The 17,704-nt window shown below is 34.3% G+C and overlaps 2 protein-coding genes across 2 annotated transcripts; both read left to right on the top strand.

The window, feature by feature from the left end:
* The first annotated feature begins 1,003 nt into the window (after positions 1-1,003).
* Positions 1,004-10,477, top strand: LOC140842669 (protein RRP6-like 2). The gene is made up of 14 exons (XM_073210727.1): positions 1,004-1,838; positions 2,473-2,628; positions 3,898-4,056; positions 4,133-4,216; positions 4,579-4,658; positions 4,991-5,041; positions 5,628-5,736; positions 6,863-6,945; positions 7,086-7,131; positions 7,728-7,815; positions 7,947-8,116; positions 8,860-9,210; positions 9,503-9,598; positions 9,696-10,477. Exons 1-14 carry the CDS (start codon positions 1,035-1,037, stop codon positions 10,344-10,346), a joined length of 2,928 nt encoding a protein of 975 aa, XP_073066828.1. The 5' UTR covers positions 1,004-1,034; the 3' UTR covers positions 10,347-10,477.
* A 511-nt stretch (positions 10,478-10,988) lies between these two features.
* On the top strand, positions 10,989-15,916 carry LOC140842668 (FH protein interacting protein FIP2-like). The gene is made up of 11 exons (XM_073210726.1): positions 10,989-11,255; positions 11,619-11,728; positions 12,049-12,183; positions 12,633-12,788; positions 13,368-13,451; positions 14,398-14,444; positions 14,649-14,722; positions 14,933-14,991; positions 15,061-15,120; positions 15,448-15,528; positions 15,625-15,916. The coding sequence occupies exons 1-11, from the start codon at positions 11,207-11,209 to the stop codon at positions 15,676-15,678; spliced, it is 909 nt and encodes a 302-aa protein (XP_073066827.1). The 5' UTR covers positions 10,989-11,206; the 3' UTR covers positions 15,679-15,916.
* Positions 15,917-17,704: the final 1,788 nt, after the last annotated feature.

Here is a 17,704-nt window from a genome sequence, read left to right as displayed (position 1 = left end):
AGCAAAATCCATCTGAGTTCTTTCATATGACTCCCAGATTATAAGTCTGCTAAAATTTGGAGGCTTCTAACCAAGCACAGATCAAGACAATTGAAGTGACAAATTCTGAGCTAAACTACATTTCAACCACCATTAAGCAACAAATCAATCCACATTATATTTCTTGGTATGTTTGTCTTTCTCCTAATTTTGTACCCCACATTTGCTCATGTGATATTTACTACTTTGGAAGCTTCCATAGAGTCTCAGTACTGTTGGAATGAACAATGAAAGGAATAACAAGATCATAAACTCTGGACCCTTAATCTTCCTCAACGACTGGGGGGAGCATTCATTACCAGTTTTAGGGATGTAAATGAACCAAACTGTTTGCGAGTTATTCGAAGTTCGGTTCGATAAAAAGTTCGTTTGAGTTTTTTTTGTTAATCATATCAAATCAAGCACAAGCTCGATTTTGAGCTCGAAAATTTAATCAAACCAAGCTCGAGCCTAAGGATATTCGGCTCGTGAGCTCGCAAACATGTTCGATAATAGGCTCGCGATCGGCTCGTTTAGGTGGTTCGTAAGCTTGAGCTTGACTCATTTGTTGAGCTGACAAATAAAAATATTAGTACTAATGTCAATGGAAGGAATTGAATACAAGACATGTATGAAAAAAATGATGAATTCACATCATTTAGTCACATGCACATTTAAAAAATGAAAATTTTTAAAGCTAAATATGCAATTTGGTTTGTATTTTATGCTTCCAACGGAACATTTTTGGACATATACAATCTAAGGATTAAATTAATTTTATTGTAATTAAAATTAATACTTGAATTTGAGTACATTAATAAAACATTATATATATATTTTTATTTCAGACAATATGGACTGTATTTGCATTTTTTTTCTACAAAATATTAAAACATTTTAAAGGCACCATCGGGACCGTACACTTGTCATGCATCTCTGCCTTTCAAGAAAGGACGAAAAATAACTAGTCTGTGCGTTGTACAATCTGCATTCTGTTGTGTACCTGAAACTCTGAAATGAAAATGGGGTTTATCTTCCTTAAAAACCCTATAAGCCCTAGTCCCGAAAGCCGTCACTTAAATTCCAAAATTCAGAACTGTAAGCATAAGCGTGTTTTGAGGGGGATAATGGAAATTGATCGAACTGATGAAGGAGCTCCAGGAAGAACTGGGACTCTGCGGAATCTGGCAGCGAGGGGTTCCTTACGAACGTCAATAGGAAAGCTTTCAGGCTCATCGAGAATCCTACCCTCGCAGAAGGATTTTCATTTTTATAATAATTTTCCGGAATTCAAGAACCTTGTTAGTGAAATCAGCGAAAAGTCGAAAAATCTGTTGATAAAAATTGGGGCATCGGAAGATTTGTTAGGAAAGGCGGTTATGTTCCCGCCTGATGAAAAGATGGAATTGGATGATGATGTGGCGAACGACTGGCTTGAAAATGTGAATGACGATATTTGTGAAAAGTTTGATGTGTCACTGGAGGAGTTCAAGAGGTTGCGGAAGAACGAAGAGGAGAGTGGTATCAGGAAGACGAGAGTTAATGCTGTTGATGATGATTCCGATAGTGGGTTTCAGATGGTTTATGGGAAGAAGAATAAGAAAAAGTTTTCAAGTTTGGATGCGAATGTGGAAGAATTTAGAGTGGAGAGTCGAGAAGTGAGGGTAGCAGAAAAGGTGAAGCCTAAGGTTCCATTTCACGTACCTACGATACCCAGGCCGCAAGACAAGTACAAAATAATTGTAAATAATTTGAATCAGCCGTTCGAGCACGTCTGGTTGGATAGGAGTGAAGATGGGTCTACCTTCGTACATTACTTGGTTAGATACTGGTTTTCATTTGTTGCTCGTTCTTCTGTTCATATTTTTCTGGGTTTTGTTTGTTTCTTGTTTTGTTCTTACTTGTCAAGGTTATTCTTGTGTTCTTGCATTGCCTTAGAGTTTGGTGTCTTGGTGATGATTGTTGTGCTTACGTGATTACAATAAAATCGGATTGGATTACCGAGGTTATTTATCTATTGGCTATTATAAGTTCTTGTTTGCTTTTGCCGTTATTCTTCTCAGTTTCATTTCAATCAATTCTCCATCATATCAGCTGCCTTACCAAAGTGACGACCCTCATTTGTTTAATTTAATGTTAGGAAGTTTGTCTAAGATTGAATGTGTCTGGCTGATGACAATGTTTCTGAATATATTGAATGCTCTTCTGAAAGTTTTGGCAGAGAAAACGAGCCTTCTGAAATCATTCTCTGCACAACATATCTCTATCTCTCTGATCAAACTTGGGTATGGAAATGGTCACGGAATGCACATATTGACTTTAGCTTCTCTCTGATTGTTTGATTAGATGTTTCTCATAGGTTATTACATGTATTAATCGTACCATATGATAAGAACAAATATAAAAATCTTTAATGGTTTTTACTGTTAACTTATTTTTCTCCTATATTAACAGGAAAAGCTCTCTGTCCTTGACTTTGTTGGTAAAAATGACAGCACTGCGGAGCCTATTAAACCTCCTCCAATAGAACTTACCCCATTCAAACTTGTTGAAGATGTGAATGAGTTGAGACGGCTGGCTTCAAAATTGTCTAGCGTGGAGGAATTTGCGGTAAACTATGTCCTGTTTATTAATAATACACACGGATACACGCACACGCTCACGCGCACACACATGTATTGATATATTGGTTTGACATTATATACTTCAATTATTGGTTCATATAATTGTCCAGGGTATAGAGGCTTCGTCGTAGTTGATAATCTATGGTGCCTTTCTTCATGGTTAGCTATTGAGAGCTGCTTTCCAATTTTTGTGCTAAAGTTGTTTTCACCCATGTCTGGAATCACATCTCCTGCTAGACTCACTAAATGCCAGAGCTCCCCCAAATGTTTTAGTTTGTTTGAAGCACTATCATGAATTTGTCTCACCTTTGAGTTAGGACACATGCTCCAAAAGGAGAAACATCTAGGCTATAAGGGTTGATCTGGACAATTTTTTGTTCTTATTGCACCCTCCACTATGTTCTCAAATGCATGAGACAACACTTGCTCAGATGTCCAGGCTTCATGTTCTTAAAGTCGTGACGTATGAAGTATCTTGGTTTTGTTATGTTTATCGATCCCTTTCATATGCATGGTGGTGGGTCTGAAATTAGTGTATACCAAATTATCTTATATTTAGAATTCTCCTAGTTAGTAGAAATCTTTGTTGGCGAATTTGTGATCATGTGATTTTTATTGTAAGAGAGGGACTTTAGTTTCCTACAGATACCTGCCTAATGTGTCAATTCAGTACTGAATACGCCACTTTAACTACATCTATTGATATCGAGTTATTGACATTTTCTTGAGCTCTCCTTATCTCCGCCTGCATATATATGCATTGTTTATTTGTTAATATGTTTATCACTTCTCCTGTAATAAGCTTGGTGTAACTCATAGCTGGGGGTTTGTAGTTTGAGCTCAAGCTCTTTTATTTGGCTTATGAGTGAGACGGGTTCTTCGAAAACCCAAAAAAATAAGTAGTCCATGTTTTGAATATATATGCTTGGTTCTATCAGAATATTTGAACTTAGTTTATGATCAATAACTTGCTAATTTTAAAGCAGCTTAGATCATCGTCTGGTTTTTCTCCTGTCAGTCCTGTAAAAACGTACCATAGAATGTATTTTCTTATGTGGTGATAGTTGCTATAAATTTCTAAAAGTCTTGTGTAGCATTATTACGTTGGTTGGTACAATTTCAGGAGATATCCAATGGAACCCACAAAAGTGTGTGCTCTTCTATTTGCACCTGGAGAGTTTGATACTCGAGTTTCTTAAGGTTATTTCTATGAGTTATCGTGTTTTTGTTGTTTACGTGTGCAACTATTTTGCAGGTTGATTTGGAGCATAACCATTACAGGTCTTTTCAAGGCTTGACGTGCTTGATGCAAATTTCCACAAGAACTGAGGATTTTGTGATTGACACACTGAAACTCCGGGTTCACGTTGGTCCGTATCTCAGACCTGTATTCAAAGACCCAACTAAGAGAAAGGTGACTTTTCTGATTGTTGTGGATAATTGGGATCACGTTGGCTTCTCTAAATCAGCATAAATGTTGGGTTGATTAGGTCATGCATGGAGCAGATCGTGACATTCTATGGCTTCAACGGGACTTCGGCATATATGTCTGCAACATGTTTGACACAGGACAGGTTTTCGAATTGAAACCCATTTGTGTACATGATGTTGCATAAATGAATTATTTTGCTACGTTAAGCATTTGAACACACCTAAATCCCAAATTATTCAAGCTTCTACATGTCGTATTTCTTAAAACCGTGGCGCGTGACATAATTCATTTTACTCGATGGAATAATTTGAAGATTTCTACATGTACTCACATTGTGACATTTTTGGGCATGTTTCTGTATGTTAAATGAATTTTTTCCATGTTATCTCTTTTGATATCATTGAAAATAGATGTATGTATTAATGACATTTAAACACAACGGTTAAAGTTATCACACTTCTTTATCTGATTCTGATCTTGATTATATTTGTTCTTCGCTGACAGGCCTCGAGGGTATTGAAATCGGAACGTAACAGCCTTGAGTACCTGCTGAATCATTATTGTGGAGTTGCAGCAAACAAAGAGTATGATCTCTCCCTGTAATAAAAAATCCAGTAATATGGTGGTCCATATAATTTAACTGACATGATGTTTCTGCCCCTTGTGTAAAAGCATTAACTACGCACTACCGCCCCTTGTAATTGGAGTGGCATAATCCTTTCTCCATTGTGGGAGAGGCCAGGGTTCAGACCCTGATAACAACAAAACCCCCTACCCTCATGTAAAAAAAAGAGAAGCACTGACTATTAGTACTGGAACAGTGGAACTCCTAGGAAAAGTTATAAAGAAATGGAAGAACAGAAGGAAAGAGTATAGTTAGAAGCGGATTACTGGATTAACCAGCTACTTTCTGCAGATACCAGAATGCAGATTGGAGACTACGCCCACTTCCCCGTGAGATGATTGCGTAGGTTTCTTCTTAAACTCATGCTCTGTTATATTTTTTATGAATTTATTAATTTATTTATGATGTTGCATGTGAATTTGTACATAAGAAGCCTCTTGTTGACTTTCTGTTGATAGTATTCTCTCTGTTATTTAATGCAATATAGGGACTTTGTTTTGCTCACGTACTTGTGAGGTGGTCATAATTATGCGTGTGGAGGACTGAATATTTAATTCTAATAGTGTGTAAATTATGGTTGTCTCCTGTCTCGAAATTTGAGTTACACAACTAGTACCCACTGCCTTTAAACCAACATGAGAGTGCCGAATTGACACTTGTATGATTAGATGATTTAGTTTTGAGGCTTTGACACACTTCCTGTGTCGTACACATGCATATGTTATTTTTTAGACCCGGGGTAGTTAGCAGGTGAATCAAGTTTAGTAGATGAGATAGTTGAAGGTGGGGGTGAAGGATGTGAATTGATTGTGTAGTAACATGAAGCATTAAAGTTAGACAACCAGGAATCACGGGACTTTAAATTTTTAAGATCCTAGTTATTACTGTGAGGTCATCTTCATGTCAATTTATGATTTGTGTTTTACAGATATGCCAGAGAAGATACACATTATTTGCTATACATTTATGACGTGTTGAGGCAAAAGTTGCTAATGTCAGCTGCTGAATCTGAAAATTCCGATCCTCCTCTAACTGAGGCAAGCACTTTAAATTCATTGTTAGTTGGAATTTGGTTTCAAGTATTTAATCGGAATTGTGACTTCGACTCTAAAACTATAAAAGACGAAACTTTAAAATGCTTCCTAATTTCAAAGGTTAATTTTTTCAGATCCAAAATACTACCTACTTTCAAAGCTGACTGGAGAAAACTTTTTGAAATAAAACATTGAAGTTTTTTCGTAAAATTATAGACAGCAAGGTGCGAGGATTGGTATGATCAGACTAAAGAAAAAGTAGTCCAATCTGTATCAAAATGAAGAGTTATCAACCTCAGCAGGGAACGTCTGTGTTATGTGGATATCCACACTTAATATTGTGACATGTTTAATCTAAAACCTGATTATATACCCTTTAGCTTCACCTTGGCTCCTCCCTGCTGTTAGGGATATCCAATCAACTTGAGAGTTTAATGTGAGTGGTGGCATATAATACCAGTGTCCTAATATTCAAGTCTCCTGTGCGTTGGGGAGCAATCTTGACACAATTTCCAATTTTTCTACTACACATAAAATTAGTGACGGAAGGTGATCCTGGTTGACTTGAGCTCAATCTTTTCGAACATAACATAGTTTACATTATTTTAGAACTCATTAATCAAATTCAAGCCTTTAATTGTTTAATAATTTAATAATTAATTATCGTTTCTTATTTTTATAATTTTATTTATTATGTATCAAAGTCCTGATTCCTAAACTTAATCATATAGTACTACTAAAAATTGTTTCTATACATTTTTACATTATAATAATGTAGTTTTCAATTCTTTAATATGTATTGGTTTATAATTTTAATTAAAAAAATTTTAAACTTTGTTAAAATATCTAGAAACACGATGATTAGACATATTTACTTTGTGCTGTCATCATAACTAGTACCTTTAATGTTCTCTTAACCGAATTTTGTTGTGGAAAAATTTATGTTCAGTTCTCTTGCTTACATAACTCGAAACTCGAAAGTATCTTTTACTTTTTTTGTGGAGAAAAATATGTTCAGTTCTCTTGCTTATATACCTGCAGAAGGTATGTTAACCAAATAGATGGGCTATAGAATTTAATGCATGACTAAACATTTGTTGCAACTGACAATTATATGGTATTTCGGCAGGTCTATAAACGGAGTTATAATATATGCTGTCAACTCTATGAAAAGGAGCTTCTGACTGATGACTCGTACCTTTACATTTATGGGTATTGCTCCACTTGTCAGTTTGTGGCAATGTTTAGTCATGGACCTTGCTGTCCACAGGTCAAACTAATTGCGTTCTTGGCCTGTGTTCGCTTCTACTCATCTGCTTTTCTGATTTTTTGGTTTAAAAATGATGATGCAGGTTACAGGATGCTGAGCTCAACCCTAAGCAGCTAGCTGTTGTTTCTGTGAGTAAAGTTATTCATTCCTGTCTTTTTTCCTATATACATTTTTTATACATGTCTGTCTTTCCCTGTATACAATTTTTACATGATCTTTGTTTGCGTTGTTTATTTTGCCTTTGGGTTGGTTATTACCCATTTGTTTAGAGTGCTTCAGTCGCTATGCAAGCTATTGGGAATTTCGACAAGCAAACAATTTCTATCCATTGTTCTCAGTTCTCTTTTCCTGGATTTTGTCATATTCGCATACTTACGAAGGTGGAGATATGTGAGGGTAAATCTGGGCTCTTGCCCAGCAGGTTCGATTGGAACTTTTGTTAGAGTTTCAAGCTTGTGCTGTCATTTGTGTAAAAAAGTCAATCTTACATCTAATTAAACACTATTTGGACGCTATGTCTGTATCTAAATATCATATATTCATGTAATAAAAAATATATATCATATATTAACTTGTTATTCAGTTAATTATTTTAAATCGCTAATTTAAGTATTTAGAAATGAATTCATTATTTAAATTTAAAATTTTAGGATCGATTCGTATTTTTGATGGAAATTGTTAACGATACATAGTACAATTTTAGTAACTCTTGAATGGCATGTAGGGACTCTATGAATGGAGGGATGCTGTTGCTCGCGCTGAAGATGAGAGCACTGGATATGTTTTACCGAATAGGACTCTTCTCGAACTCGGTACTTGCTAGCTTTTCCAAATTTAACTACTTCCAGTGTTTCTAGGTTTTCCGATGTATTCTTTTCATACTGTTTTCTCTGCCTCCTCACCCATTCCATATTCTTCTTCCTTTATGCTTGTTGATTAAAAGCTAAACGGATGCCTGTCACTGCCAGCAAATTACGTCATGTTTTGAGATCTAAGCACCCATACATTGAACAAAAGATTGCTTCTGTTGTTAGTGTAATAAAATATGCCATCCGAAATGCTTCTGCATTTGAGGAAGCCGTTGAACATCTTAAAGCGAGGCGATTGGAAATGGTATGTATTTTATGAATTATCCTATCTTCTCTTTTATTTTCTATCTACAGCTAGCTTACTTGTCTCCGTGAACTCACTAATTGCTGGTGGAAAGGGGAAAATTATCTACATTTTGACATAGACTCTCTCGAGTTTTGTGGAGAGTATTACTTCCAGTATCTCATATTCTCATCACAATGAAAAATAAAGTTTTTATAAACTTCAGGAAACTAGCTCGTGGAATTACTTGTACCCGCTTATCGGTCGTCTTTTGTTGTTTGCTTCTAGGACACAAAAATATTACGACATTTAAATTGACCAAAAACCAAGCGTCATGTGGGTTGAGTTTAGAGGACATGATAAAACTTGTGAGCGCGAGGATGAGGAATAACAATCTACCACAATGAACAGCATAAACGCACAAGGAAAGCATGTTAGCTGATTATTTTACTTAAAGTTGCTTTCAAGTTTGTTCTGCAAGTGTGGAAGCATCTTACGTCTCATTCTCAAATATAGATATGCTTGTTGTAAATTTTTAGTGGATTGTATTTATTGCAGCCACTAGATAAGTGGTCCCTTCTTGTTCTTTGGTTTATATGTAGATTTTCTCGAACCTTTGTAGCTTGATATGTGGTATTGGGTCAGATAAGCTCAATAAAGTTCTCTTTGGAGGTCTATGTCTGGCCTCTCTCATCCATAACCATTTACTTACCACTAATATGTTATGTAATACTTTCATTTGATAACAAGATCATTTGTTGCAGGTAAGTGATGAAAATTCTTTGGCTGCAAACGATTCTCAATTGTCACCTCCAACAGCTCCTGAAGTAATAAAAATTACCAATGAAGTTGAAATAAAACATAGCTATTTACCTAATGACCGCGAAGATGCCACCTCAATATCTTCGGTTCAACATGTGAACGAGTCTCGTGTCGTTGAAAGTTCTAATGCTACAATCAGTACAAACGAGCTGAAATCTGCTCACTACTCCTATGAGAGTACTGGGAATGAAAAAAGTGAGACAGATGGTTGTGCTGCTACCGTTCCTAGAGAAACACTGCGTGAATCTGGCCATCCTGTAGACACCGCTACAGATATGAAATTGTCACCAGCCGTAAGCTACTTTTCTGTTTCTTGTCATTGCATATTCTTCTGGTTCCTGTGTATGATATTCATGTAAAAACTGGTTCCTGTGCATGATATTCATGTAACAACTGTTAACTTATCAGCACATGCTGACCATACCGTCCTATGTTCCTCAAATAAAATCCCCAGTTGTTATTGATTTGAAGAAGTCAAAGATCATGTTTCAGTTCATTCTTGGCGTAAAATTCCTGTCAGAGCATTATTGTCCCTTGACTGCTAAAAACACCTCTAGTCTAGCAAATTGACTTGCTTTACCTTAGGCTGCAGCAACTGTTCCGACTCTGGAAAAGCCAAGCCGAGCTTTTGGGGCATTGTTTGGCAATCCAGCAAAGCGGAAGTATAATCCTGATAAAATAGTGAGTTTCATTGTGAAGTTTGACAATTCCTGATTGACTAAATTCGTTTACTTTACTTTTTTTCCTCTCAAGATTAAAGTTAGTTACTTGGCTTTAGGAGCAACAAGACACTAAACTGGAGCAAATAAAATCAACAGTGAGTCTCCCATTCCATATATTTTCAAGCAGGGATGAACGATTTCAATCGTCCGTTCAGGAATCTCCCTCAATAACTGAAGTTCCACCACACATGGAAGAAGTCCCAGCACCAGCTAATGTTTCAACCACTGAAGACATTATTAATCTCGGTGATGATTCAGACATAGAAGAATCTGCAAAAAAGAACTCCGATTCTGCATCCAACCATGACATAAACCACCCAGCAAACAACATAGCAGGTTCTGCATCAGAGATTGATGATGGAGATGAGCCCATGTCAATGTCCGATCTATCCTCAAGCTTCCAAAAGTTCTTTGCTTCACAAGAGCAACCTAAGAGTTTAGAAACGGTGGAAAAATTCCAACCCTCTCGGGATTTTGAACCGTTCAATTATGCAGCTGCTCGAGAGCAGGTAAAATTTGGGGATGTTCACAGGACGCAAACGGAAGAAAACAAAGATAATACTAGGAGTAGCCTTAAAAGAGATGGGAAAAAGAGTTCCGTGACAATTAAACCACAGAATGGTGAAGAAAAAACAGATGTTCTTCCACAGGGTAGAAGGCGGCAGGCTTTTCCAGCATCCGGGAATCGCAGTACTACTTTCCGTTAAATAGATGGACGACTGATCTCTTATACGCATATAGTTTACATCAGTTCCGGGTTTAGTATATCATCTGAATTTTAATTCTACTGCGGAACATTGTGATTCATCTAATTTTTAATCCTTGGAGTTCAATATTTTTTTCCTTTTAATATCCTGTACCTTTGCTGATTCTTCTGAAAAAAACACATACTTTTTCATTTATGCACGAGGCTTCTCCTCGAAATATTTGAGTTGATAAATATAATTTAATGTTTTAAATTAATTGATTTAATCCAAAATTTAATTTTATTCTCATTGAAAACTAATATATATTTCTTTGCACATCTACTTGTATATTTCTTTTAACAAATTATTATCAAATAACTGAACTTTCAGTTTTAATTTTTTAACATAAATTAATTTTGTAAGATTTCAGTTCATGTAATTATTCTCCAAATATATTTAAATCAAGTTAATCAAGGGCTACTTGAAAAAGAATGATGTCAAATATTATCTTTTTAGTAAGTAAATTGTAAATTATTTTTCTTTGAGAAAGTAATGTTTGAGTTTAAAAAACAAACTTAAATATGCTTGATATAAAAAATAGAGGAAATTTTTTTTAGAAGTTTTTATGCATTTCAGGCTTTTAATATGGAGTTTTGTGTAATTGGCTCAACAAATGGGGTATCATATGTTAATTAAAATTATTTATAAGGACCAATTTGAAACTTTCTCCATAACTTTCGTTCTTTCTTCCTATTCGTTTGCCAACATCTATTCATCTGTGCGTCGTCGTTTAATACAAACTCTCCATCGCAAGATTCCAGCTTTCTCAGAACTCGAAAAGTATCCATAATCATCAGCTCAAAAACCCCAACATTCGGAAGATGACCTTCTTCTCCCAAGCTTCTTCTGGCATGATCAGCCTTAACATTGGTAACTCTCATTATGTGTGTGTTTGATGTGTTTTTGTTTGTGGTATGTGTGTTCATAAACTTTTAATTCGATGAAATTCTAGTACCTATTGACCACCTATGAAAACTATATTTCTGTGTAAGGTGCACTGATTTTGTAGTCAAATTGTAAGTATTTACTCTGTTACCTTGTTCGACTGCTCGTGTACATTGGTTTCGTGTATAGACAGTTATATGAACTAGTTTTGTGATAGTGTGATGATAGATTTTAGTGGGTTTTGAGTTTGAGGGAGGTTAATGGATTTTTTCCAATCTTTTGTGAACTTAGTTTTTGGAAAGTATTCGTCCTGCATAGTATGATGAACCTTGTGTTTCTGTTATTTAGGGGGCAAAAAGTTTTGCACAACAATCGATACATTGACTCAGCGTGAGCCTGATTCAATGCTTGCGGCAATGTTCAGTGGTCGCCACACTATCTGTCAGGATAGTGATACGGTATAACAACAGCAAGAGATGCATTCCAAGCGTTATTTTGTTCATAATGTTATCCTCAAATATGTCAATTGAGAAGCATTGCTTAGACAGAAAAATAAACAAAAGATGCTAGACATGAAAGTACATGATGTTAGATGCTTTCAAGGAGCCATGATTTTGATTCAAAATGTATTTAGTTATTTTACCGTTCTCTTCGTATGTCATATTAATTTTGTCAAAGCCCAGCGTTATACGAACTTTGACTCTTTTGTAACATACTAACATTTGATGGGTTTTCTCCAAATTCACGTAGTTTCTGGTTTCTACTGATGTTGCCACAGGGCTATGTTTTTGTTGATAGAGATGGGAAACATTTTCGGCATATTTTGAATTGGTTGAGGGAAGGTGAAGTTCCCATTTTGAAAGATTATGAATATTCTGAGCTTTTGAGAGAGGCTGAATATTTCCAGCTTCTTGTGAGTCATTCCTTACTCTTTGTTGATTTCATGTCGTTCTAGATAGTTCTTAATTCTTTATTTAATCATGAGATATTTAAATTATGTGACGAACCTTGCATGCGACCAGGAATAATGTGCTTGTTTCTTTGAAGTTCTTTTTTATAACCTTTCTTTTATTAAACAATCATATTTCTTCTACTTTAAACTCGATGATAGGAAAAAAATTTAAAAAATCTCAGTCCATGCATGGATAGAATTTTTTCTCTCTTTTAAATATGATCGTAAATTCATAAGCTACAGTGGAACTGTTTTTGTAATACACTTGACAGCAAAAAAGTCGGAGGGGAAAGAAACTTGGATTTGAAAAAAAAAATAGAATAATTTGTCAAGCTAGAGGGGTTATCACCCATCCTTTGCCTCGCTAAGTCTGTGAATGAGCATATCTGAAAATGCCACGTACTTTCCAGGGCTTAATTGATGGAATTAAAACATCGTTGATCAATAGGAAGGTGGACGAGGAGATGGGTACTGAACTGACACGAATCGATATTATTAAATGCATTCAGTCTGAGAAAGTCAGATTTCGAGGTGTCAATCTCTCTGGCCTTGATCTTTCAAAACTGGTACTATTTATCGACTCTGACGCATGTTTCCACTGGACTGAAATATTAACAGAGTTTTGATGTTGTGATAAGCACTTATACCTTCTTATAGTACCCCAAAGTTAAAGAAGAGTATATACAACTGGGAAAAGGAAAATATAAAACTAGTAAATGATTACAAGATTAGCTTTGGTTACCACTGGATGCTACAAACTTAAGTTTGCTTGTTCTCAAACACAGTTTCTTGTAATTGAGTTTATATATCAATGTAAGTCATTTATTCTTTTTTGGCTTATCATATGGATTTTTTTCTCAAGTTGTCATGTCTGATAAGATCCATTATTTCCATTGTAGTTTATTATTAATTTATTAAGAACATTGCATCCAAGTTTTTGCTTAAAAGCATATGGATTGTGGTTATCTGTGAACCCTGTTGCTTGCTACAAGATGGTTAAGTTTTGTCTATCAGTGTAGTTGATGATGCTTTCTTTACCCCACTGTAGAAGATTTATGGCCATGAATTTCTTAGTTTTTTTTCTGCTTCTATTCAACTTGTCCTCTACTCTGGTCAGCTTCTTGCAACTTTTGTTAAAAATGCAGGACCTATCTTATGTGGACTTCAGTTATGCATGTCTAAAAAATGTCTTCTTCTCACGCGCCAATCTTCAATGTGCGAAGTTCAAGGTGAGTATTATAATCTCTTTTGAGAGGAAAATGTAAATTTTTTTTTTTGATAGGAAACTAATCATATTATATTAGAATTGGAATTTTTAGTACAAGCGGATGAGTAATCCGCAATGAAAAGAAATTTAACGTTAAGTAAAATAACTAGTACGGAGGCATCTTAATCTATGCGCCCGCCCATACAAATTTCCGATCTCTAATCAAATCTATGATTCCTAAATGATTGAACTCTTTCAAATATGTTGTCCGAGAGGAAAATGTAAATTATTCTGCTTCATGGATGGTTGGTGCTGCCACATCTCCTGTAACATGTATGCATATGTTTTAATCTATTGGAAAGTTGTGTTTTAAACTGCATACAATATATCCTCAAAATAAATGTTAGGTCTTTTATGGATACTAGTTTTTATATGATTTATAAATTATATTTGTCATGCTTTTAAATTTCTCACATTCTTGTCCCCTCCCTAGTGTTTATGGATACTAGTTTTTATATGATTTATAAATTATATTTGTCATGCTTTTAAATTTCTCACATTCTTGTCCCCTCCCTAGTGTATAAAGATAAAATGTGATGGAATCGAAGACTACAGAAATATGGAAAATAATGAAATTATGTCATCTGACATCTCTTACAGCTCGTGACTTGATTTTTGTTTCTTTCTTTTTATCTTGATCATGATAAAACTACTTGTTGACGTATGCTTATGTAATTTTATACATATTTGTTTGTTCTTAACCGATATATGAATGTAAGATATAGGATATAATTTGATTCTTTTGAACATTATGAAGTTAATCCACTAGTGTCTACGATGTGCATCTTACTCGGTTTCCCTTTCTAATGGGTAACACCGTTTTTCTGGGATTTTTTTTTTTTTTGAACCTTGTCATATGAAGACAGATGTGATATTCATCATGCTAGAATGTTTTAATTTTGTGACAGGATGTGGATGCTGAGGCTTCCATATTTCACAACGCAACATTGCGAGAGTAAGATTATCAATTTAAGGAGCTTTTTCCTTTCTGGGAGCTCCTTTATTTTTACTTTTGTTTGGAGTAGACTCCTACATAATGCTTTCAGTACATGAATTTCTGGGATGAGAATATGTAATTCCTGCTGGAATTGTTATTTGGGTTAAGTTCATAAATGTTTCTTCTTTGTTGTCTCTAATCAATTTAACCCGCTTAGGAAAGATGTGAATTTACGGGGGCTAATCTTCGTGGGGCTCTTTTAGCTGGGGCCAACCTCCAGAGTGCAAATCTACAAGGTAATTCTATCTGCACTTCAAATATGTATGCCGATGAAAAATATATATTCATAGTTCTTCATGACTAAGCTCTTCAACACATGATTTTCGAGAAAGAGTATCTTTGTACATATGTAGCCTTGTTTGGTCGAAGGTTTTTTACGTTTTTTAGCATGTTGCAAATTTTGGAGGATATAATTACGTAATGATTTGTCATTTTTCATATCACAGATGCTTGCTTGATAAACTGTAGCCTCTGCGGAGCAGAGTTACGTTCTGCACATCTACAGGTATTATCCCAATTCTTTAGAAATACTGAGTTTAGATTGAAGAAAGCTGTTTTATTTTTACTTTTCCAGACTGCTGATCTAACCAATGCCAACTTAGAAGGAGCTAATCTTGAAGGAGCAAATCTGAAGGTAAAAATACTGTATTTATTTCATGTAATTTATTTCCCAATACCATCACAAAATCATATGTAAGAGGATTATGCTCCTAAGGACTTGATCTCATTGTTGTATTGTGCTCAACAATTCTTCTTGTTATCTCAAGTATGCCAGGTAATTTTTTTCTTAATGATGGCTTTCATTTGAGGTGTTCAAATTTCTCATCTTAAATCGATTGCATTGATTCTGGAAACAATCAAAAGAGGTTCTTTTCACTGAAAAGTTTCCTAGTTTTCAGTAATAGGATGTCATTGTATTCAGCTAAACTCGTGGCGCCATTTGGTTATATGTGTATCACAGGGCGCAAAGTTAACTAATGCAAATCTGAGAGGTGCGAATCTACAAAGAGCTTATTTACGGGATGTAAATCTTCGCGATGCAGTAAGTCGTTCAATTTAAATTCGAGCCACGACCCATTGGAGAGCACTCACGTGTAACTACAGATCAATATTTATCTTGCTGATACGTTCTTGACAGGATTTGGAAGGTGCAAAACTTGATGGTGCCAATTTACTTGGAGCGATCAGGTGATCAGACAAGCTTCTACACATCACATTATATATGTCTGATTGGCTACAAGATTTAATATACAGTGTTGTCGTAATTTTAAGTTTCGTTTCCAATCTGGTGGTGAATATTAATATCAATTAATTTATGGATGAATGCGTAGAATTGTGAAATTCTTCAAGCCTGGCCTGTGTGTAAATGTTCTGGAGTTTCATATTTATTTATTTTCATCGATAAATATAATTTATATACATTATTATAATATAGTAGCTGGGGTGTCCTCCTCCTTTGCACTTCGATGTTTGAAACTCGAAATGTAACTTGTGTTTATTGTAGTTTGAGTGTGATTTTATAAAGTGCATTTTATGAACGGCGAGATAAGGAAAATTGTTTTTTTTGTCGTGTATGTTTGTTTATTTGCGATTTTATTTTTCACATTATCAAATTTAATGTAGCATCAACGCATTATTAATGTAGCGTTGACGTGTGTAGTATTAATCACATCAGCATTCATTATAAAAAAAAAAAACTAAAATTGTCGAAAATCGAAAAATACAGGGTAATCACAAAACAACAAAATTAGATGACAAAAAATACAATTTTTTCTGAAACCTTTCTTCTAGTCTTATTTGAGTCGTTTAAAACATATTAGAGTAGGTCTTTTATGAGACTGTCTCATGAATCTTTATCTATGAGACTGTCCATCTTACGGATATTCACAATAAAAATTAATACTCCTAGCATAAAAAGTAATATTTTTCATGGATGATTCAAATAAGATATCCGTCTCACAAAATACGATCCGTGAGATCGTCTCACACAAGTTTTTGTCAACACAGTAACAACTCGTTTCGAAAAAATCATGTGGAAAAACATGAAGTTTTACTTAATTAACCAAATTCGTTGAATTTTGATTTGATTGACCGTTCATACACTATTCATGTATAACTCTATACACAATTTGTTCACACATACATGATCTTGATTGATTTGTATGTATTTTGAGATGTTCTGATTGATTTGTCTAGGTTCATCGTATCTTGAGACGCCATGTCAAATATTTATTTGATTTACTTAAATTAAGTGTTTAATTATATTAAAATTAACACGAAAACATATGTGCTAATTATGAATCAGGATACACTCGTGAAATTGTTTCAAAATAAATTTACTCGTTAAAAATAATTTATTGTCTTATATATTTGGCTTTGCGCCTTGTTAATCTACTCATCAAAAAAATATATCCGAAAATATATTTTCCTTATTAGTTGATTAAATTAAATAATATACACATGCTCTGATTTGATTTATATATTTCAAAATTATTCGATATAAACAATTACAATATAATTATCAACCAAAAAAACCCTTTTTTTGGTTGATAATTATATTGTAATTGTTTATATCGAATAATTTTGAAATATATAAATCAAATCATACATAAATATTTTTTTATTTAATATGTATAAGTTGAGGTGACACTACAAAATAAAATCGACGTAGACTATTGGTTCGGTTTCATTGACATTTTACGGAACGGTTTTAGTTATATTCGTGAAGTACTTTAAAAATAAAAAATGAATATATTCGTAGAGCCTATAAATATAAGGTGAACTCTCTCCAAACTTGTCTTCAAACAAACATAATTTATTTTTACAGTTAAAATTAGGAAATCATAAAGTTATTTGCATTAAGATGCTGAAAATTTATATTAAATGAAATTATTGGACGTCGTGATGACGGCTTGGTACTGAAGTTCTATGGTTAATATTATATCAATATCAATAAATTATGAATCTAAATTTGAAATTAAAATTTATTTTTTTAAAGATTTTAGCGATAAAAATTAACGATGCACTGTTAATTAGATAAATTTAATTATTCAATCATTATATTACAAAATATCATGAATATACCAACGTAAAGGGCATAACAGATGCATGTTGAGTGTTAATTTATTTAAGAGATGAGGGTATTATTGACATTTTTTAAATGGGGCAAAATCTTTATTAATATTGTTATTATTATTATTATTATTATAAAGATATGA

The sequence above is a fragment of the Primulina eburnea genome, chromosome 10 (genome assembly GCF_022965805.1).
Source record: "Primulina eburnea isolate SZY01 chromosome 10, ASM2296580v1, whole genome shotgun sequence".
Classification (NCBI taxonomy): domain Eukaryota; kingdom Viridiplantae; phylum Streptophyta; class Magnoliopsida; order Lamiales; family Gesneriaceae; genus Primulina; species Primulina eburnea.
The sequence above is the reverse complement of the archived record's forward strand: the minus strand, read 5'-3'. Positions and strand labels throughout refer to the sequence as shown.

Excerpts from the sequence above, each read along its gene's own strand:
- LOC140842669 (XM_073210727.1), top strand. The coding sequence starts at position 1,035 with ATGAAAATGGGGTTTATCTTCCTTAAAAACCCTATAAGCCCTAGTCCC. Across the intron at positions 1,839-2,472 it reads CTACCTTCGTACATTACTTG|GAAAAGCTCTCTGTCCTTGA; the intron begins GTTAGATACTGG and ends CTATATTAACAG. Across the intron at positions 2,629-3,897 it reads CTAGCGTGGAGGAATTTGCG|GTTGATTTGGAGCATAACCA; the intron begins GTAAACTATGTC and ends ACTATTTTGCAG.
- LOC140842668 (XM_073210726.1), top strand. The coding sequence starts at position 11,207 with ATGACCTTCTTCTCCCAAGCTTCTTCTGGCATGATCAGCCTTAACATT. Across the intron at positions 11,729-12,048 it reads TCTGTCAGGATAGTGATACG|GGCTATGTTTTTGTTGATAG; the intron begins GTATAACAACAG and ends ATGTTGCCACAG. Across the intron at positions 14,723-14,932 it reads CCAGAGTGCAAATCTACAAG|ATGCTTGCTTGATAAACTGT; the intron begins GTAATTCTATCT and ends TTCATATCACAG.